The sequence below is a fragment of the Nerophis lumbriciformis genome, linkage group LG22 (assembly GCF_033978685.3).
Source record: "Nerophis lumbriciformis linkage group LG22, RoL_Nlum_v2.1, whole genome shotgun sequence".
NCBI classification, from domain to species: Eukaryota; Metazoa; Chordata; class Actinopteri; order Syngnathiformes; family Syngnathidae; genus Nerophis; species Nerophis lumbriciformis.
The window spans coordinates 14708331-14731209 of NC_084569.2; the positions used below are offsets into that span (position 1 = coordinate 14708331).

Sequence of the window (22879 nt, forward strand, 5' to 3'; positions counted from 1 at the left end):
ATATATTGGACTTATTAATACATTTGATTATTCGTGTCCAAGTAACGATTAACGAGGGATGACTGTATAGCACATTAACCATAATTGAAACACACTAGTAGCATTACTTTATCTCAAGTTAGTTGTTTCACTTCCATTTTATTGTAACACAAAAGTGAGAGTTATTTGTTGACCAATCCAGAGACACCTGTGCAGCCTGCTCTTTTTTTCATTGGCTGTATTTCAAATAGAAACAAGATGGAAACACACAACATGTATCCAATGCATCTTTATTAAACAGTTTCCTTTTCATTGACCTTATTACCAATATTGTGATAAAAATCCTCTAAAACAGGAGAACATGGCTGTATTGCAGCGGTTGGAAACTTTTTACGCATCTCTAAAATTCTTGCATGTTCCACCACAGAACATGAAACCAGGAGAAAAAAATATATCTCATTAAATATTTTACCATAGATTGTTTACGTCTATATTTTAACTATAATGATAAAAAAAGGCACTTGGAAAAATGAAAATACTGACAGAATATCTCAAACATGTGCAAAGAAAAAAAACTTGGAACAGGCCTCAACTGGCCTTAGTCTTATCTTGTATGAACTCATTTTGTGCAACACTGTAGCACTTCAGTCAATGGCACCCCCTTTTTTTTTTGGAAAATGACACTGACCAATCTTGTGAACACAACCTGTGCTCTGGATGCCACTCAACACACAGCATTGTGGGAGAACCTTTCAAATCCCCTGGAGCATGTACAGTACCGCTTGTGTATGGTTTACAATTTAGCCTCAAGTTGCTTTAACTGTTGATGCTAAGTGATTAAAGCTCTACACTGAGGAAAGAGCCTCCCACAATATATGACGGGATCAAAAGTGCAGTTTACAGAGCTCAAAGAGTTATTATTATTATTAATGCATTCCTGGAACATAGAGCTTATTTAATATTGAAGCAATGTGAACCCCTACGAGGATTCGTGTCACGTTAGCCAGCTCTCTGCTGCCAGACTCAGCCTGTCCTCAGCTTCAACCTGAAGAGGAGAGCTGCCGCATCTATGGGATTGACTGTTGCCATGGAAACATCTATCCTACTTAGCATCAGCTGTTTCGGATGACATCAGTCTGGAATTCTGTTTATACTCTGAGGAGAGTGAAGATGGGCAGTAGTTGGGGGGTTTTAATGTTTTGCAAAATGGCCTTGAAGTTCCCTTTTACAGACAAATGTTTACGTTTCCTCTCATTTCTGTTAATTCCAATATATTGAATGCATTTGACAAGCCAGACCCCAGTAGTTGCCAACCAAGAAGACCACCCCATCCCCTTTTGTCTAAAGACTCATCCTGGACAGCAGAGGAGCTGAGGTCAGAGCAGCTTTCACAGAAGACAAGAAGCAAAATTCAACATCAGATAAAAAAAAATGTCTCGTCCAAACACATACAGACAAAAATATAGGACTGATTTGAGTTGTACAAAGTGGACGTCGGCCATGAGAAGACTGGGCAGATGGGAGAAGGAGGGAGAGGATAGGATGTCTGAAGTCTCTTGAGGGAATGTTCCTTGTGTTGATCCTCTCATACTCAACTGTCTCCTACCCCCCGCAACTAAAACTGACACTTGTTACAGAACTGATTTGATGATCAGCATTAAGTGCATGACGACTGCTAAAATCATTTTCATTAAGACTTTATTTGACCCTTAATGGACAATAAAATGAGGCAGTTTGACATAGTGTGGCTTCATTGTCAGTCCAGCTGTAGTTGGCACTAAGTGTCTGGACTCCCCGACACACAATTTACCTTTTCTGGGTATTTTTGGCACACAGGATAAAACTCCTAACTAAAGTGAAGCTTTTACTGGAGGGCCATCTGTTTTCCGCAACTGGTTTTTCAGCCGGGTGGCTCTTTAAAAGAAAACAAGACAGCAGTGTTTATCACCACACTGGCCCTTTCATACGCAAACTGGCGGTGTTGATTCAATCGCAGGCAAGCAGCTGGACAATCCAAGAGTCAATGCTGTGCCAGTTCAATCCAATGGGGTGTTTTTGTGCCTACTTCCGCCACATGGTGGAGCCATACACAGCAGTGTCCTTCGTTCCAAAAGAGGAAGTGATTATTAGTCTCTATCAGGTGACGTAACACCGTCTGTCTTCAGATAGCTCTACAAGCTGCAGGTCTGCAAACATTCTTGTCTGTGTTGGTCAGCCTCCCCGAAACGGGGACAGATTGTCGGAGAAAAAAAAAAGGACTCGCTCCTCCCAGAGGGTGGCAAGAGTTTAGCAGCAGTTTTGAGGTTTTTATGACGATAACAAGTTAAGTGCTGTGTGTAACTAAACTGTTAAGATCACTTGCTTTGGTCTGGCAAGCTTGTCTTATAAAAAGCCTGCAAGTTATCAGTTTGAAATAATAAACGCTGATGGTGCGTCATAGTGATTCTCTGCAGGGTTGCCGATCTCACTGCTTGGCGAGAGGCAGACATTCGATAAACTTTTATAAATACTTGACTGCCACGTTTATAGGCTCTGTCCACAGACCCAACAAAGGAATGGATAACGTATAAAATAAGACTTGTGTGATACAAACAGAGCTTGAGCCACCAACAACAATAGAGGCCTGCGTTCTAAAATTGATCATACAATGTAGTGTAAGTACGTATGTAATCTTAAGTGTCAACTCTTTGAACCTATTGTGTGAGCTGATCCCCCGCCACCCTTCACTGCCCGTACCCTCACTAAGGCGTTCACCCTCCCATCCTGACCCCCTGAGCTCTTCTGGAATGTGTGTGTGTGTGTGTGTGTGTGTGTGTGTCAGTTGACCACAGCTGGCTTGAGCACCACAGTGCCTGGGGGGATGACCACCCATGACAAGGGATCATGAGACCCTCCTGTGGAAAGGTTAAGCACCCGCCCGGTCACCTCGTTCTCAGCCTCCTCCCCTCGGGCCTTCCTGGTGGCTCTGCGCTCGGCAGCCGCCCCCAGCACAGGAACCATGCCCAGAGTTGAGGAGGCGAACGCTGGGGAGAGCATGGGCGACTTGGCAAGGCCTAGTGGGGAGCCGTTGTAAGATAGGACAGACGTGCCTCCCAGTCCACCTGGAGGAGAGTTAGGGCAACCCAATGTGCTGAGGTCCAAGGGCCGAGGACTGAGAGGGGACAATGGCAGAGAGCCGCCCAAGCCCTGAAGAGCGTGGGCTCCCAGGAGAGCAGCCGCCGCCCCCGGGAAAATAATATGAGCCCCACTCATGTAGGACATCTCTGAATCCTTCCCCACTGCGCCAGCAAAACCTCCGCTTTGACTCCCCTTCAGCAAGGACCCCACCCCGCCCGGTGAGCCCTGCTCCTGAGCCACAAAGTGGCCGTGCGCCTTGATGTGCTTGCGTAGAGAACTGGGGTCTGTGTAGCGCTTCAGGCATCCCACCATCTTGCAGTAGTAGGGCTTGTCCACGTAGTGTGTGCGCGTGTGTTTGAAGCGGTCACTTGAGTTGGAGTAGCGCTTGTTGCAGCCCTCGTACGGACAAATGTAGGGCTTCTCGCCTGCAGGAAGAGATGGATGCTTGTATGTCATCAGAAATCACATTTATTGGCCAAGTATGTTTAACACGCAAGAAATTTGACTAGGTAGACTGCTCTCTTTGTTCAATACAAGAAACAAAGACAAACTCAACAACTACGAGAGAGCACAGTACTAGTAGCGCCATCTTGGTATGAAAACAAGAACACAAGAACTTTAAAGGAGCACAGAGCTGAAGCAACCATCTGCATCTTCAAAGGTGCTATTTCTACATACAGCTGCAAAAGTAAAATCCTCCTCAAACATGTTGACTGGGCCTCCACCACCACTGACCTGTGTGTGAACGGTTGTGTATCTTGAGGTTCTCGAGACGGGAGAAACTCTTGTTGCATGTTGGACAACGGTGAGGCTTCTCGTTGGTGTGCGTACGGATGTGGATGAGCATCTTGTACCTGCACAACATCAGTCTCCAGCTCAGCTCCTAATAGAGTTTACCCTGATCGTGTACCTTACCTTGCGTTGAAGCCCCTCCCATTGCGAGCGCAGCCCTCCCAGTGGCAGCAGTACCCCGAATCCTTCTCTGGCTTGACGTGGAAGTCATTGACATGGTCCACCAGATCTTGAAGAGAGTCAAACAGCAGGTGGCACTGTTGGAAAAAGAAGAGTTCAAGTCACTCATTTTCCCTCCAAGGCTCCTTCTGCAGTTTCTGTGCGTCACCTTCTTCCAGTGGCAAGCCAGTTGTTCATCCGCAGAGAGGTCCGGGGAGGCCCTTTTGTCACTCATCTGGCCAATGAACATGGAGGACGGCAGATGAAGTCCTGTCCCGGCCCCGATTGGAACGAAGAATTGAAAGGTTTGCGAGAGCTGAGAACTCTGTGGAATATAATCCAAAAGGACAAAAGCAAGACCATCAACGTGCGGACCTGTTGATAGCTCACTTCCAACTTAGAAGAACGCTTGGTAAAAAGGACGGACAGAAACGGTCCAATTGTATAATGATGGTGCTGATGATGAGACGCAAAAAGTGTTGTGCTTTTCTTCGTTGTCTCCCTTAAAAACATCTGTTGCCTTTCCTCCCCTTGTCTCTTGCTGTGTTTGACAAAACCACCCCACTTCCTTTCACTCAGTGTGAAAGATGTGAGATTCTCCGAACCTCAGCTGGGTGCACACTCGTAGGACACAGAATAGTGTAGCTTGTCTGGGTTGTTATGTGCGAGGGAGTTAGACGGAGAGACAGTGTCCTACTTGCAGCCGCGTGGGGTCAACTTAAGTACAAGGATGAGAGCTAGTATCTCGGTGCGACGCAGGGGCGGGTGAATGCTTCCAGCCAGCTTGTCTCAATTCAATTGGGAGTCAAATGAATTAGTCCGCATGTGGCTGTACCTTGTTCTAAATCCAATTATACACACACACGCGCGCTTCATACCAGTGAGTGCATGAACAAAGGAGTGTGTATAAATATATATGTATATGTATCCAACTACTCCTTCAGACACACCCTTTCCAGACCATAATTTTATTAAGCCACAATTAGTTTAGTTGGTACCGTCTGGAATGATTAATTTTAATTGGCGTGGTGTCTCCACCAATGGGTGTGTAAGCTGCTCAATAGTGTGATATGTCGGTGTATCACACGTGTGTAGTACAGTCGTCGCTCGCTACATTGCACTTCGAATATTGCAGCTTCATTACATCACAGTTAGTTTTTTCTAAGCATATTGTACATGTTTTTTGGACTACGCAGTGCAATATTGGTCTTATGTTCTGTTACCGTATTTTCCGGACCATAGGCCGCACCGGATTATAAAGCGCACTGCCGATTAATGGTCTATTTTTTATCTTTTTTCATATATTAGGCGCACCGGATTATAGGGCGCATTAAAGGAGTCATATTATTAATTTTTTCCTCCCACCTCCAAAGACATGCACCTGGGGATAGGTTGATTGGCAACACTAAATTGGCCCTAGTGTGTGAATGTGAGTGTGAATGTTGTCTGTCTATCTGTGTTGACCCTGCGATGAGGTGGCGACTTGTCCAGGGTGTACACCGCCTTCCGCCTGAATGCAGCTGAGATAGGCTCCAGCATCCCCCGCGACTCCAAAAGGGACAAGCGGTATAAAATGGATGGATGGATGGATGGATGAAAACACCATCTTGTGGTCTACATAACATGTAATGGTGGTTCTTTGGTCGAAATGTTGCATAGATGATGTTTTACAGATCATCTTCAAGCCGCTTTCTGACAGTTTCTTCTGGATGTGCCGTTTTGTGGACGGTCTTATTTACGTGGCTCACCTTCGGCAGCGTCTTCTCTCCGTCATCTTTGTTGTAGCGGTCGGTGTAGTGTGTGAGGACGGGAGTGGAAGAAGTGTCAAAAGATGGAGCTAACTGTTTTAATGACATTCAGACTTTACTTACATCAATAACGGAGCAGCATCTCCTCATCCGGAAACAACAACACCGGAAATGTGTCCCGTGAAAAACCGTCCGACCGGAACTCTAATGACTTGGGTGAATAATGCAAACTCACTACACCGGTATGTTTTAGCGCTTTCATGGCGAGTTTACTGACAGATATAAGTCAGAACTTTACACTACTTTATATTACAAATGGCAACAGCGGAGGATGAATGTCACATAACAAGAAGATAGAGAAAAAGAAGAAGCTTAACGACTACAAAGGCGGACACGCACAATTTTTCAGGACTTATGCAGATCCCAAATACAGATCAGCAGGTACCAGAAGGTAAGAAAAGTTGCTTTTGCATAATATTGCGAAACAAACCGCCAGATAACGTCTTACCTTATACACACACCATAATAATACTGGTATGTTGAAGCACATCAAACGGCGCAGTCTTCACTTATGTCTTATGTTTTGAGAAAATAAAAGGATTTTAAGTGCGCCTTAGAGTCCGGAAAATACGATATTTTATTGTGAAGAGTAATAAAGATTTTCATCAAGCAGGACTTCCGATTCCGGGTTAAGGGTGAACCATGTTCAACATGTAGCCAATCTTGGCGCTATTTTCATGGCAATAATCTCAACGAACATCATTTTGATTGACTTCATCTTCAACTCCTGTTTAAAAAGTAACACATATCCACATTGATGAGACTTTGACGCAAGCGATGTAAAACGACAACAGCGGTACATAGCATTGGACATTTTCCGCAGCACTTCAGGCTAGTAAGACTGCTATCAGCTATCAAAAGCTGTCGGGGCAAAGTGCAGATGAAATCTCTTGATTTAAAGATGCACTTCATCTTCGAAGTCGATAACACAGCTTTGGCATGAGCGATGTGAAAGGACAACACAGGACACGCATTGCTAACAAGTAACAACAAGCTAATGATCATAGTTGCAACTGTTGACCAAATTTTTGCAGAACAAAACAAGCCCGTGGTTTCAGCACATTGAAAACCTAGGTCAAGTTTAAAGGAATTACACAGGATGTGAGGAAGTATTTCCACGTCACAGTCTTGTTGTAGAGACCGTCGATGGCCATGGCAATGACGCTCGGAAGATCCTCCAGGCTACCTTTAAGTACTGTAATCTACTCAAGGCTACTATATTGGGTGAAATGAGTGTAAAGGTGACTATAAGGGTGTTATTTCAGGTTTAGAGGGCTCTAGTAGTGTGAAATAACCCATATTTAGAATGTCTTCAATAGTTCTTTAAGCTCTGTAAAAATATTCAAGTTATTAATACATTTGTTTATTCGTGTCCAAGTAACGATTAACGAGGGATGACTGTATTGCACATTAACCATAATTGAGCCAGACTAGTAGCATTAATTAATCTCAAGTTAGTTGTTTCACTTCCATTTTATTGTAACACAAAAATGAGAGTTGTCTGTTAACCAATCCAGAGACAGGAGTGCAGCTAGCTCGACCCTACGCAAGCAAACCAGTACCTATAGCGCAGGAATGGGCAATTATTTTAACTCGGGGCCAAATTTAGAGGAAAAAAAATGTGTCTGGGGGCTGGTATATCTATCTATCTATCTATGTATACATATACTAACACACTAATACAAAAACTCACAATATTGTCTGATTGAAAGCTAAAAACGTTATGACAGACCGCCTTAAAAAACGGAATGGAATTTAAATGTTTTTACTGAATGAGACACCCAGAATGTACATGAAAATAAAGAATGTGAGATGTACAATATTAACTATGAACGATAAAACACTGAATATTGACAACATATGAACGTCACAACCCATCTCGATCAACATATTTTACATCCCGTGAAAAACCGTCCTTGGGTGAATTATGTAAACTCATTACACCGGTATGTTTTAGCGCTTTCATGGCAAGTTTACTGACAGATATAATTAAAAACTTTACACTACTTTATATTAGAAATGGCAACAGCGGAGGATGAATGTCGCATAACAAGAAGATAGACAAAAATAAGATGTTGGCACAATTTTTCAGGATTTATGCAGATCCCAAATACAGATCAGCAGGTAAGAAAAGTTGCTTTAGCATATAATTGCGAAAACAAAACGCCAGATAATGTCTTACCTTATACACACACTATAATAATACTCGTATGTTGAAGCACATCAAACGGTGCAGCCTGCACTTATCTCTTATGTTTGACTGCCATCTACTGGTCACACTTATCATTACATCATGTACCAAATAAAATTGCTTTGAGGTGGGTAAGCTCAACCAAACTTATTCCTTACATTAAGCGCACTTTAGAGTTTTGAGGGGGAAAAAGGCCTTATAGTCCGGAAAATACGGTACTTCCATTCCAACTCGCAAATAAGGGTAAATAAGTCCGCTAACAATTAGGTCAAAAGGAACTCCTCTATTCCGCCATTAGCCTCTAAAAAAATAATTGAATATTTACCAAGTAATTGCATTATTGTTATTATAAGCACAAACGCAGACAAACTATTTTTAGCAACGCATTGATCAGGGAGATGTTGCTGTATTGACATACCGTGAGCCGGCTGGTGTACTGCTACTGCCGTGCAGATTGCGTCTCAGCTGGTTAAAGTAATTCTGGATGATAAATAATTCCTCTCACTTCTATATTAGGAGGATTTAGTCAGAGAAGTTGTTTATTCGGGGACATCCAACTTCTACCGGGAGATGGAGACAAAGACACGACAACCTAAGACAAGCACCTGCAGCAACCTTTCCTTTTAACCCTTCTTGTGGATTATGATTAATTCATCTAAACGGGAATATATGAACATCCTATCCGTCGGCATCCCAGTAAGAGCACATATTGTACAGTAAGTGGTAGTTTTATTATGTTCGTAGTTTGTATTTCTTGTTTAACAATACTGCTACATGATGTTATAGTGTTTCACTGAAGAACTAAAACTTGCAGCTCATCCTCCTTATATTCATGTTAAAGTATATAAGGTTCTGGATCATATTTTTTCCTAAAGTAATCATTGTGGGCTCTCGTGAAATTTGCAAGATGATTGTTGTTGGCGAAGGGAATTGTGGTCCCCCTGGGTATGTCACGTGACCTCGGCTTGCTCATTATCTCTCAAAATGTCTCGGGAATCTCTGAGATTTATATTATTTTGATCATATATATTTAGTCGCAAACTTTGTAAGTCCTGGTGTTATAAATTATATACAGTCGTGGTCAAAAGTTTGCATACCCTTGTGAAGGACATAATGTCATGGCTTTCTTGATTTTCCAATAATTTCTACAACTCTTATTTTTTTGTGATAGAGTGATTGAAGCACATACTTGTTGGTCACAAAAAAACATTTTCTTCCTGATCGTGGCAATTACAAAACTGTGCCATGCACTTTATACGTACGAACAATTGTCTGCACAGTTGCTCTTGGCATCTTAAGCCGCTTTGAAATGGCTCCAAGTGACTTTCCTGACTTGTTCAAGTCAATGATTCGTTTTTTCGGATCTGTGCTGAGTTCCTTTGACTTTCCCATTGTCGCGTTTGTAACCGAGTCTAATGACTGTATCACATGAGCCCTATTTAAATGGGCTCCCAGAAGTCAACAGGTGTCGTCAATCATAATCACTCACATGAAGTTAAGAGGCCATTCCATGAAGCTAATTTGATTGTAACTTTTCTACATCACCAAAATTGATAATGTATATTGCTGTATGTATACTTTTCACCCAGCAGATTTGGTCACATTTTCAGTAGACCCATAATATATTCATAAAATAAAATAAATATATAAAATATCTCGGACCTCATCCAAATTTACAATCCTGCGCGCGCTCTGAGGTCCGAGAGCCAGCTCCAGCTCGTAGTGCCCAAGACCAGACTTAAAACCAGGGGAGACAGGGCCTTCTCTGTGGTCGGCCCTAAGCTCTGGAACATTCTGCCCCTCAATGTTCGAACTGCTCCCACAGTGGAGTGTTTGAAGTTTCGTCTTAAAACCCACTTTTATTCTTTGTCTTTTAACACTAAGTGAGTTGTGTTGTCATCTGTGTTTTTAAAATTTTGATTTCTATTTACTGTTTTGATTGGTTTTACCCTTTAAAATCATTTTGAATCATATTTATTTTATATTGTTTTTTATTTTATATATGGTTTTATATGTATTTATTTTTTGTTTTTATTCAGTCGTTGGTGGAGCTAAGGATAATATTTGTATATTGTTTTTAATATTAGGCATCACTTTGGAAACATTTTGTTGTTTAAATGTGTTATATGAATAAAGTGGATTGAATAGGATTGGATAAAAGAACCAAACTTCATGAATGTTTTTTTGTGACCAACAAGTATGTGCTCCAATCACTCTATCACAAAAAAATAAGAGTTGTAGAAATTATTGGAATCTCAAGACAGCCATGACATTATGTTCTTTACAAGTGTATATAAACTTTTGACCACGACTGTACATACTATGATAATAGTTTCAATATAGAGGCAACTTGTTTTCCGTAATACTGGTACTTGAATATTTTTAATCACACCCACCGCTGAAGTAACATAGTTGCCATTGGTCATCTCTGGCGAGGTTGGGGTGTGCCGTAGGGAGGAGGGTGACATGCTCAGATCCACCGCCGGCGAGGTGGGGGTGTCTGTTCGGTCATGGGGGACCACCTGCACACCTGGGACGCACCGTAGAAAAATACACACAAGTAAGAGGACCGTGGTCATGTGGATAGCAATGTTATCCACCTGTGTACGGGGACGCCGGGGAGGCGGGATCCATGACCGCCGTGCCGTCATCGGCCATGCGGAGATGACAAGCTTGTTTGAGAAACAAAGGTGATAGAGGGGGCGAGCACAGGCCTCGGTCCCGCCCATTATTCCGCCGGGGGAGCTTCAGGTCCAGGGGCTCATCCACGGAAAGCATGACCACACCTGCACAAACAAGCAGAAGAGGACGATAAAGAACCGTCACATATACAATGAAATATAAGTTGCCAGGGGAAGAACATCTGAAAGCATCTTGAATTCCAATGTCCCACTGGGCAAGCATTTTTCTCCAACAATCGTAAACTGGAAGACTGAGTAAGCCGCAGAAAAATAAACAGTGCCTCCCCCCCCTACCCTTTTCCCATTTTGACCTTTACTCGCCGCCCTTCCTGAGGAATGTCTACAATCCGATCCAGATGGTCATCCTCACCGCCAACACTCGGCCACAGCACCCTGTCACATCAACCTACCAACCCCACAGCGAGCACCTTAAGACCCCCGCAGACCTTTCAGACCCCACCGGTAACAACCCGCCCCCTGTCCCCTCCAGGCTTTTGAGTCCAGCTGCACTAACTCCACCTCCTACTACCCCTAAACACACTGACCTCTAGACCCAGCCTGAGGGGCGATGCATCTCGCTGTCACACACAAGTTGTTCCTTAACCATGGACCAGAATTTCAACAAAAACTTTACAACACAACACTGAATATTATGGTCGACAATATTTTGATAGTTAGCCAGATCTGTGTACAGTCGCGGTCAAAAGATAACATACACTTGTAAAGAACATAATGTCATGGCTGTCTTGAGTTTCCAATAATTTCTACAACTTTTTATTTTTTTGTGATAGAGTGATTGGAGCACATACTTGTTGGTCACAAAAAACATTCATGACGTTTGGTTCTTTTATGAATTTATTATGGGTCTACTGAAAATGTGACCAAATCTGCTGGGTCAAAAGTATACATACAGCAATGTTAATATTTGGTTACATGTCCCTTGGCAAGTTTCACTGCAATAAGGCACTTTTGGTAGCCATCCACAAGCTTCTGGTTGAATTTTTGACCACTCCTCTTGACAAAATTGGTGTATTTCAGCTAAATGTATTGGTTTTCTGACATGGACTTGTTTCTTCGGCATTGTCCACATGTTTAGGTCAGGACTTTGGGAAGGCCATTCTAAAACCTTAATTCTAGCCTGATTTAGCCATTCCTTTACCACGTTTGACGTGTGTTTGGGCTCATTGTCCTGTTGGAACACCCAACTGCGTCCAAGACCCAACCTCTGGTCTGATGATTTTAGGTTGTCCTGAAGAATTTGGAGGTGATCCTCATTTTTCATTGTCCCATTTACTCTCTGTAAAGCACCAGTTCCATTGGCAGCAAAACAGGCCCAGAGCATAATACTACCACCACCATGTTTGACGGTAGGTATTGGTGTTCTTGGGATTAAAGGCCTCACCTTTTCTCCTCCAAACATATTGCTGGGTATTGTGGCCAAAGAGCTAAATTTTTGTTTCATCTGACATCACATGGACAAAGACAAGACCTTCTGGAGGACAAAATAAGAGTTGTAGAAATTATTGGAAACTCAAGACAGCCATGACATTATGTTCTGTACAAGTGTATGTAAACTTTTGACCACATATGTATGTATACTTGTCACCTAAGCAGAACTTGTCACCTAAATCCAAACCAAGTGGGCTTAAGCACATAACCTAAAAATGTTATCGAATAGATGCAATTGTTTCTGCAGCCAGTTGCCAATGCTAACAGCCATCTTGCATAATAGGAACAATCAGAATCAGAGAAGTTGCAGTAATAGTGTCGAACTAGAAAATTTATGCGGAAATTTTGATGGGCCTGCTATCTGTGCCCTGGACCTCTGGCCGGGGGTCGCCGGAAGCCGCCGTACTTATTAGATGGTGCCGAGTGTCTGAGTCCGTGAGTTTTAGGTATAACTGTACAAAACGAGCCACAGAGCTAGCCTAAAACAGTAGCATGTTTACATCAAAAATGCTAACACTTAGCATGTGTGCTAACAATAGTATGATAACAGTCAGCATGTTTCATATACCAAGTTATACGACTCAAAGGTGTATGGCTGCGAAAATACAAAAAAGTGTAAAAATCGATGAAAAAGTTAGCAAGCCTAAGTTAGCTTCCTAGCATGCTATCGTATGCATGCTAACAGTTAACAAGTGTCACATACCAATTTATATGACTCTGGGATAAACGGTTGCAAAAGTAGCTCAAAAAGTTAGCATGCTAATGTTAGCAAGCTAAGTATAGCATGCTAGCAGTTAACTTGTGTCACATACGAAGTTATATGACTCTAATGTGTATGGCTGGGGAATTAGAGTAAAAAGTGTAAAAATAGCAAAAAAAAAGTTAGCACTTTAATGTTAGCATGCTAACATTAGCGCACTAACAGTTAAATGTCACATACCAAGTTATATGACTGAAAGCGTAAATGGTTGCAAAATTAGCTCAAAAAGTTAGCATGCTAATATTAGCAAGCTAAGTATAGCATGCTAACAGTTAGCTTGGGTTACATACCAAGTTATATGACTCTAAGGTGTATGGCTGGGGAATTAGAGTAAAAAGTGTAAAGTTAGCAGAAAAAAAGTTAGCACTTTAATGTTAGCATGCTAACGTTAGCGCACTAACAGTTAACAAGTGTCACATACTAAGTTATGTGACTGTAGGGTAAACGGTTGCAAAATTAGCTCAAAAAGTTAGCACGTTAATGTGAGCAAGCTAATGTAAAAATGCATACAGTTAGCATGTTTTAAATACCAAGTTAGGCTGTGTAATCAGACAAAATAGCATACAATTCTAAAAAAAAAAAGTTAGCACTAACTCGTGTGTAGCCAAGCACCGCAAAGTCATTAATGAAACAATTTCAACAGATTCCTCCCCTCCTCGTCCTCGCACACGCGTGGCAACAAACTGGCGCTGGTGAATGGGGGGCTTTGAGAACCACTGGCCGGGGGCCCACATGAGAAAAGGCCGTGTGTTAGAGAGGTATGGAGGACGGGGGGGTCGCAAGGTTCAGCGGTCCTGTGAGGGATGGCCACCACTCTCAGAGAGACAACCTATTAGGGGGGCATGGATAACAAGGGTTGAGTCACATCATTAAGTACACCTGCAGACTGGTGAAATCCAGTTTAAAAGGTGACAATGCTCTGTTTTGATTGACACCATCAGACAGTGTCAAATATTTAGAGTAGCCTCTAACATGGGGGTGTCAAACGTACGGCCACGGGCCGTATTTGGCCCGCCAACACGTTTAATCCGGCCCGCAAAATGAGTTTGCTAAGTATAAAAAAGAGCTGCAATTTTTTCATGGAAGTTGCTGTTCCGAATGTGTCCTTTGTACAGTATTTTCCGGAGTATAAGTCGCTCCGGAGTATAAGTCGCACCGGCCGAAAATGCATAATAAAGAAGGAAAAAACATATAAGTCGCACTGGAGTATAAGTCACATTTTTGGGGGAAATGTATTTGATAAAACCCAACACCAAGAATAGACATTTGAAAGGCAATTTAAAATAAATAAAGAATAGTGAACAACAGGCTGAATGAGTGTACGTTATATGAGGCATAAATAACCAACTGAGAACGTGCCTGGTATGTTAACGTAACATATTATGGTAAGAGTCATTCAAATAACTATAACATATAGAACATGCTATACCAGGGGTCGGCAACCTTTACCAGTCAAAGAGCCATTTTGACCAGTTTCACAAATTACAGAAAACAGTGGGAGCCGCAAACATTTTTTGAAATTTTAAATGAAATAAGACTGCATACGAAGTTTTTTTTTTTGCTTTGTGCTATGTATAACCAGTGGTCTCAGACACGCTGCTCACACCTTTATGTGGAATTTGAAAGCTGGTGCGGCACGCGGGTTTTAATTGAATGGCGATTGTCAACGTCATGCGTGCCGTGATGGTACAGCATATATCAACCACTACGGATAGCATGCCTGATCAGCCTGATGTTGTGTGGGGCTTTCGCTTTGCTCACGTAGGTGACAGCAAGGCATACTTGGTCAACAACCACACAGCTCACACTGACGGTGGCGGTATAAAAAAAAAACTTTAACACTCTTACTAATAATGCGCCACACTGTGAACCCACACCAAACAAGATGACAAACAAATTTCGGGAGAACATCTGCACCGTAACACAACATAAACACAACAGGACAAATACCCAGAATCCCATGCAGCCCTAAGTCTTCCGGGATACATTACACCCCCCCCCCCCCTCCCCCCTCCCCTCCACCAAACCCCGCCCACCTCAACCGATGCACAGAGAGGGGGGTGGGGGGGGGGGGGTTGATGTGTGAGGGAGCAGGGTTGGGGTGGGGGCGGGGTTTGGTGGTAGCAGGGGTGTATAATGTAGCCCGGAAGAGTCAGGGCTGCATGGGATTCTGGGTGTTTGTTCTGTTGTGTTTATGTTGTGTTAAAGTGCAGATGTTCTCCTGAAATGTGTTTGTCATTCTTGTTTGATTTTGGTTCAAAGTGTGGCGCATTATTAATAAGAGTGTTAAAGTTGTTTTATATGACAACCGTCAGTGTAACCTGTGTGGCTGTTGACCAAGTATGCCTTGCTGTCACATACGTGTGCAAGCGAAAAATGTTTATTGTATAACAAGTGTTGGGCTGGCACTCTGTTAATACAGACGGTAGAGGGCGCCAAATGTTGTACTATCATGGTACGCCCTTATTATAGCCGTAAGGGCGAAAATCGGTGAATATTAATCCCGGGAGTTTTCTGCGAGAGGCACTGAAATCCGGAAGTCTCACGGGAAAATTGGGGGGTTCAGCAAGTAAACTGCTGAGCCGCATCAGAATGATCAAAGAGCCGCATGCAGCTCCGGAGCCGCGGGTTGCCGACCCCTGTGCTATACGTTTACCAAACAATCTGTCACTCCTAATCGCTAAATCCCATGAAATCTTATACGTCTAGTCTCTTACGTGAATGAGCTAAATAATATTATTTGATATTTTACGGTAATGTGTTAATAATTTCACACATAAGTCGCTCCTGAGTATAAGTCGCACCCCCGGCCAAACTATGAAAAAAAACTGAAAAATACGGTATATCTGTGTGTGGCATTGCATAAGTGTTTTACAAGAATAAATAAATACAAACAGAATAATGCCACGTACACCATCTGATGTCTGGAGACATTTCACGCCAAACAATGTAGAAGGAAAGGCGGTGTATATTTGCAAATACTGTGCAAAGAGCTACGTCAAACATGCCACAAAGATGCAGCAGCATATAGACAAGTGCCCAATAATATATCATTATTGTAATTCCCCATTAATTCCCATGGACCGTGTCCAACTTTGAATAAACAAAAAATGGTCAATATTTCCAAACTTCCCGAGCTTAACTTCCCGTGGTAAATTTCCGGAAAGTTTCCGGAAATTTACCGGAACTTTCCACCCCTTTGCAACCCTAATTGTAATATTCTAATGATGATAAATGAATGTTTTGTAGCAGTTGTTGATGCCACCAATGCGGCGGTTTGAAGAAACGCTCGGTTGCTTTTCCAAACACGTCTTTAATGGTAAACTGCCAACATGAGAATGCTGAACAGGGAATGTTTGGAAGTTTAATGGCTTCGTAAAAACACAGAGACAAAGTCTAAGTTCATCGTGTTCTTCATGGTGTTTTGAAACTGCACCAATTTTTTTTCCTCAGAATTTTCAACTAAGAAGATTATTTGTAATGTGTACATTTTCAGAGACGAAGAAAACCATTTTGAAGTTGTCTTTATTTAAAAATGATTATGCCATGATTTCATCAGTTTGGCCCTCGTTGGAAGAGATTTTTCTCCATGGCAGTAAAGGCACATACTGTATTTTTCGGACTATAAGTCGCAGTTTTTTTCATAGTTTGGCCGGGGGTGCGACTTATACCCAGGAGCGACTTATGTGTGAAATTATTAACACATTACCGTAAAATATCAAATAATATTATTTAGCTCATTCACGTAAGAGACTAGACGTATAAGATTTCATGGGATTTAGCGATTAGGAGTGACAGATTGTTTGGTAAACGTATAGCATGTTCTATATGTTATAGTTATTTGAATGACTCTTACCATAATATGTTACGTTAACATACCAGGCACGTTCTCAGTTGGTTATTTATGCCTCATATAACGTACACTTATTCAGCCTGTTATTTATTTTAAATGTCTATTCTTGGTGTTGGGTTTTATCAAAAAAATGTCCCCAAAAATGCGACTTATACTCCGGTGCGACTTATATATGTTTTTTCCTTCTTTATTATGCATTTTCGGCCGGTGCGACTTATACTCCGGAGCGACTTATACTCCGAAAAGTACGGTACTCAAGAGTTCATTGTCAAATTACTGTACTGTTTTAATTAATTAGCTACTAGGGCGGTCAAAGTTAGCATGATAACACGTTAACTATCAGTTTCTTTTAACTGCACTATTTTTTATTTAGCGTGCATGTGTCCTCTGACTGCTTTTTGACCCTCGGTCCATTCCGGAGCACGTGATAATGTAATGGCGTTCAGTCCCTGATGAGCCAAAGGCTAAAAAATAGCAAGCAGAAATGCACAAAGAAAATCATACATTATGGAAATCCCATGTCGTTCTCCCGACAAGACCCGACTATTTTATCTTCTATCACCGTGAGACCACATCACTGGAGCAATTGCCTGCCCGCAGCGCTTTGCAGTTGAGTGCATTGAAAACATAAAATGTAGATTGATACTTTAACTGCTTTAGTGAAATGCAATAAAACCTCAGCAGAAAAGAAAAGACTAAGGTAGGATGTCTTTAATATTATTTATTCTCCTCACAACGTCAAAACACCTCTTCCATAACAATCACACACTTCCGGCTTCACAATTACGGCTACGCTTCAAATCCAATCTAACTATCATAACAAAAACATCTTATATTACGATTATGCTTTGTCAAAGAGATTTGTAATGTAATCTGTGATATTTCTACTTAAATAAATGTTTTCTGGTGGATTAAAATAAAATATAAATTATTTTATAACCTGTTCTGATTGATAGTCCACAATTACAGAATGTTTAGCAGGCTGAATATTACAACTTAATTAACAAATAGAGAGATGAATACCAATACAACACATAATATCAGAAGCATTTATTCATGTTGAAATATCACAGATTACATTACCAAAAATCTTTGGCAATCAAAGTATGATCGTAATAATCCACATGTTGTGTTACTAATGCGTGAAACTGGTATCTAAACACGGAATTGTAGCTCCTCTCCTCTGAATGCAAGTGCTCTTACAGCAGAAATACAAATTCTGTATTTCTACAAAATCTGGCAAGACTCCAATGCACTAGAGGTAATTTTTTTCATTGTAATTTTTTTAATTTTATTTATTTATTTATTAAAAGCGTGTTTGTCTCCTTTTTGTGTTGAGCTGTTTAAAAAAGCATGTTTTAAAACAATAAATTAGAGCAGACAAACTGTTCAGTCATGGTAATAAAAACTTGAAAATTATTTGTTTATAGAACACTTACTAATGATGATGAAAAATGATATCTACCTGCATTTAATCACGATTAATTTTGCGTTAACTATGAACAAAATGCGACTAATCGCGATAAATATTTTCATATTTTTACAGCCCAATTTATAACTAATAAGTAATAATTATAATTACAAAAAGAAATACCACATAAAGGCTTCCTTATTGCTCTGTCGACTACAAGTTGCTGACATTCTCCATGTAGGTTTTACACTTGAAATGTGTTTAAAACCTGAAGTGTTTTTCCATCTTAAAACATTCAATTATGTTTTAACACATTTACTCCCGCATGTTAACATTTGTGAACTGTTGAGCGTGATATATAACAGTATTTTTTGGTGACAGCAAATGAGAGATTATCATCACACATCAAAATCTCTGTCATGTAAATGTTGCCACTTTGCTAGGTCAGCATTTCAAAAGAAAATATGTTATTTATTGCCTTGCCCTAGACCAGGGGTGTCAAACTCATTTTAGCTCAGGGGCCGCATGGAGGAAAATCTGTGCACACTTGGGCCACACTATTAAAATCATGGCATTAAAACTAAATAATAAAGACAACTTCAGTTTGTTTTCTTTGTCTTACTTTGGCCAAAAATACAACAAACACATTGTGAAAATATTACAATAAAAATATAGAAAAAAATACCGGCAGCGGTAAAGTTTAGATCCATGAAGGAAAGAAGAAAGTGAATGAATGTTTATAACTGATAAATTTACATATTAATAAAAATGTGTTTTCTTTTGTATTATTTTTTTTAATGAATTAACGTTCATGACAACCTTTTTCCAAAACACAATATAGAATGTGAGATATAACAGGATAATGTATACATTTATCATTTGTTTTCAAAACGGTTACAAAAAGGTGGACCCCAAAAATTTACTGTGGGACCCCATTTTTATGACTTGATTTTTGAAAATTCCTAGCCCAACACTGATGGAGTATTGGTGCGTGCAAAACAGCTATGGCCTAGGGGCCGGTTCCAATACTAATCAAATATCATCCCGGGGGCCTTGACTTTGACACTTATGCCCTAGATCAGGCCTGGGCAATTATTTTGACTCGGGGGGCCACATTTAGACAGAAAAATGTGTCTGGGGGCCGTTATATCTATTTTTAGGAACACTAATACAAAACCTCACAATAATGTCTGATTGAATGCAAAAAACGTTACGACAGACCGCCTTAAAAACGTAATGGAATTTTAAATGTTTCTATGAACGATAAAACACTGAATATTGACAAAATATGTATGTCACGCCCCCTTTCGATCGACATAATTTACAATCAAGTGAAACGCAACAAACAGTAAAATATGAACATGAAGGGTACAAAATAAACCCACCTACAATCTGATGTATCTGATATTTGCTGAATTCCCCCCAGGGATCAATAAAATACTTTCTATTCTATTCTATATATCACTAAGCTTTAGAACTTTGTTGTGAAAATCTCCTTCCGCGTCTGTGGAAACGCTTCCCGCCCACATTGCTTGGTGCCTCGTCTGAGCTGCGGTGACGTAGATTACCATAGTAACTAATTAGATGATAATAGTAACTAATTAGATTACCATAGTAACTAATTAGATTACCATAGTAACTGGTATATCATCCATAAGCGCAGATTCCAACCATTGAAATACTTTGTATAGTTCAAAACTTACGAGTATTAGAAAACATGACTGCACATCATAATGGCAGCTACACTTTCCATCTTAAAGATCTAAAAAAATGATTTGGGAATGTCCGGCGGGCCAGATTGAAAAGCTCAACGGGCCGCATGTGGCCCCCGGGCCTTAATTTGCCCAGATATGCACTAGATAAATAAAAGTGGTTTAAATACATGTAAACTAGGAAGTGAGGAAGTTCATAAAAATGTCTGCAGGATGTTATGGTTCCTTATACCACTAACTCACGCCACACAGGTAGCCGAGAGTCACTGCAGCTAAAGTAGCAGAACATCGCCTGCCATCCACTAAATATGTAAGCCCCTTACCCAGAGACCAGAAATCAGCTTAACCTTTTCGGCAAATCCCGCTCTCATCCTCTGTGTGGCTACAAACAGAAACATGGCCTCCTCCATTTTTAGTATTGTAATCCATGCTGTGCGAAAGTCTATCGCAGACACGGCCTCACCTTTTATTACATGAAAGCTGAAACAATTAGTTGATGGATCCATTAGCCGATTGAATCATCAAGTTTAATAATAAATTATGATTTACTGTCACAAAAAAGGCAAACTCGGCACCGCTGATAGTCTTGTGTGACGTCATGAATGATGGTGGTTAAAAACCGTATCCATCCATCCATCCATCCACCTTCTTCCGCTTATCCAAGGTCGGGTCGTGGGGGCAGCAGCCTAAGCAGGGAAGCCCAGACTTCCCTCTGCCCAGACTTCCCTCTCCCAAGCCACTTCGTCCAGCTCCTGCCGGGGGATCCCGAGGCGTTCCCAGGCCATTCGGTAGACATAGTCTTCCCAAAGTGTCCTGGGTCTTCCCCAGTGGCCTCCTACCGGTCGGACGTGCCCTAAACACCTCCCTAGGGAGGCGTTTGGGTGGCATCCTGACCAGATGCCCGAACCACCTCATCTGGCTCCTCTCGATGTGGAGGAGCAGCGGCTTTACTTTGAGCTCCTCCCGGATGGCCGAGCTTCTCACCCTATCTCTAAGGGAGAGACCCGCCACCCGGCGGAGGAAACTCATTTCGGCCGCTTGTACCCGTGATCTTGTCCTTTCGGTCATAACCTAAAGCTAATGACCATAGGTGAGGATGGGAACGTAGATCGACCGGTAAATTGAGAGCTTTGCCTTCCGGCTCAGCTCCTTCTTCACCACAACGGATCGATACAGCGTCCGCATTACTGAAGAAGTCGCACCGATCCGCCTGTCGATCTCTCGATCCACTCTTCTCTCACTCGTGAACAAGACTCCGAGGTACTTGAACTCCTCCACATGGGGCAGGGTCTCCTCCCCAACCCGGAGATGGCACTCCACCCTTTTCCGGGCGAGAACCATGGACTAGGACTTGGCGGTGCTGATTCTCATCCCAGTCGCTTCACACTCAGCTGTGAACCGATCCAGTGAGAGCTGAAAATCCTGGCCAGATGAAGACATCAGGACCATATCATCTGCAAAAAGCAGAGTCCTAATCCTGCAGCCACCAAACCGCATCCCCTCAACGCCCTGACTGCGCATAGAAATTCTGTCCATAAAAGTTATGAACAGAATCGGTGACAAAAAAACCTTAGACAAGTTTCACCATGAACACACAATGAAATGACAATCAAGAATCAAGAATTGGATTTGAGGGCCTCCACTGTGTTTGAATGTTATCCCGGTGATGACTCAGCCACCACCGGACATTCTTTCAAATTAAGAGTGTTTGGGAAGTGACTCACATCAGTTGGATGTTGGTTTGGAGCTCACTAGGGGGGGTTATAGGAAAAAAAGAAAGATGCTCTTCGGTTGTGTGTGCATGTCTAGTTGGCGGGAGGCTGTGAAGTTTGGGGAAGGGGTGTCGGCCGTCCCCTGTCCTCCCCCCCTCCATGTAGACTTCCGTGCTCAGCCGTGGGGTCGAGAGTCTCTCTGAAAGGCAGCATTGTCCCCCTTAGCGAGGCTCTGGCGCTCTGAGGCAGAGTAAACACAGGCTGTAGCAGCTAGAGAAAGGACAGAGGGGATGCCAATGAAGAGGGGGGTAAAGTGAGGATACACCAGGGCGAGGAGAAGGTTTTGTGCGTGCCCACAAGCCCACCCGATCCCCTGCAAAAGCCATCACTGGCCAAGCCCTGCATCAGCTTGTTAGGAAGTGTCTTTGGAGGTGAGTAGAGGTTAGGTGAGAGGCGTGAGAGAGGTGGGGTGATTAAAGGGCAAGCAAGCTGAGAGGTCGGTGGGCTTCTGCACCTTCGTGCTCCTGTGAGACTAAACTCCCATGGATCACTGGTGACTCCTTGACCCTCAGCCCAACAACTGATCATTAGCTGGATGAGACCTGCACTGGGAGAGGATCTGGTTTCTGATCTGATCTGTGCACAAAGCAACCACAGGCATCAAGATACAACTTTCAGGTGTAAGATGTGTGTGTTAGTGTGTGTGGCCCCCGCTGAGCTTCGCTGTAACATTATCTACCCCCCGCCTGCTGTGACCCTGGGAGGTGGTCTCAAGGAGGTAAATCATCTCTCGCCAGGACTTTCATTCTCACGCACATGCAGAGACAGAACAACATAACCACTGCACTGAATGTGTTGTCTCGCAATAGAACAATTCGCATCACACCCATCGGTACAGTTCTCTTTTATGTATTTTAAAATGTATGTCTCAACGTATTTCTTTTTTGAAACTGCTCTGTGACATGTGCTATTGACCTCTTGGCCAGGTCACCCTTGTGAAAGAGATCTTGATCTCAATGGGTTTCTTATCTGGTTAAATAAAGGTTCTATCTTTGTCCAATGTAAGGACGGACTTATCAGATGTTCTCATATGGACGTTCTAAGGCTATGTCTACACTAAGCCAGATAACCCCTTAAACAAATAATTTTTTAACCTAAGCCCCGTTTCAGCCACACTAAACCATCGTTTAAGGTAACCCTCCTTGGATAATTTTTCACACGGGTAAATGCACCGTGTATTTCTTGAATCTCCGGC

The 22879-nt window shown here is 42.1% G+C and overlaps 1 protein-coding gene across 1 annotated transcript in view; it reads right to left on the reverse strand.

The window, feature by feature from the left end:
• Positions 1 to 2786: 2786 nt before the first annotated feature.
• Positions 2787 to 22879, reverse strand: part of glis2b (GLIS family zinc finger 2b) — a 76047-nt gene continuing 55954 nt past the window's right edge. The window contains exons 2-7 of the mRNA XM_061974182.1: positions 10647 to 10832; positions 10443 to 10576; positions 4217 to 4372; positions 4012 to 4145; positions 3832 to 3950; positions 2787 to 3521 (exon numbers count right to left, since the gene is read on the reverse strand). Of these exons, the coding sequence (XP_061830166.1) occupies positions 2797 to 3521; positions 3832 to 3950; positions 4012 to 4145; positions 4217 to 4372; positions 10443 to 10576; positions 10647 to 10824 (1446 nt within the window). The 5' untranslated portion in view covers positions 10825 to 10832 and the 3' untranslated portion in view covers positions 2787 to 2796. The remainder of the gene's footprint in view (positions 3522 to 3831; positions 3951 to 4011; positions 4146 to 4216; positions 4373 to 10442; positions 10577 to 10646; positions 10833 to 22879) is intronic.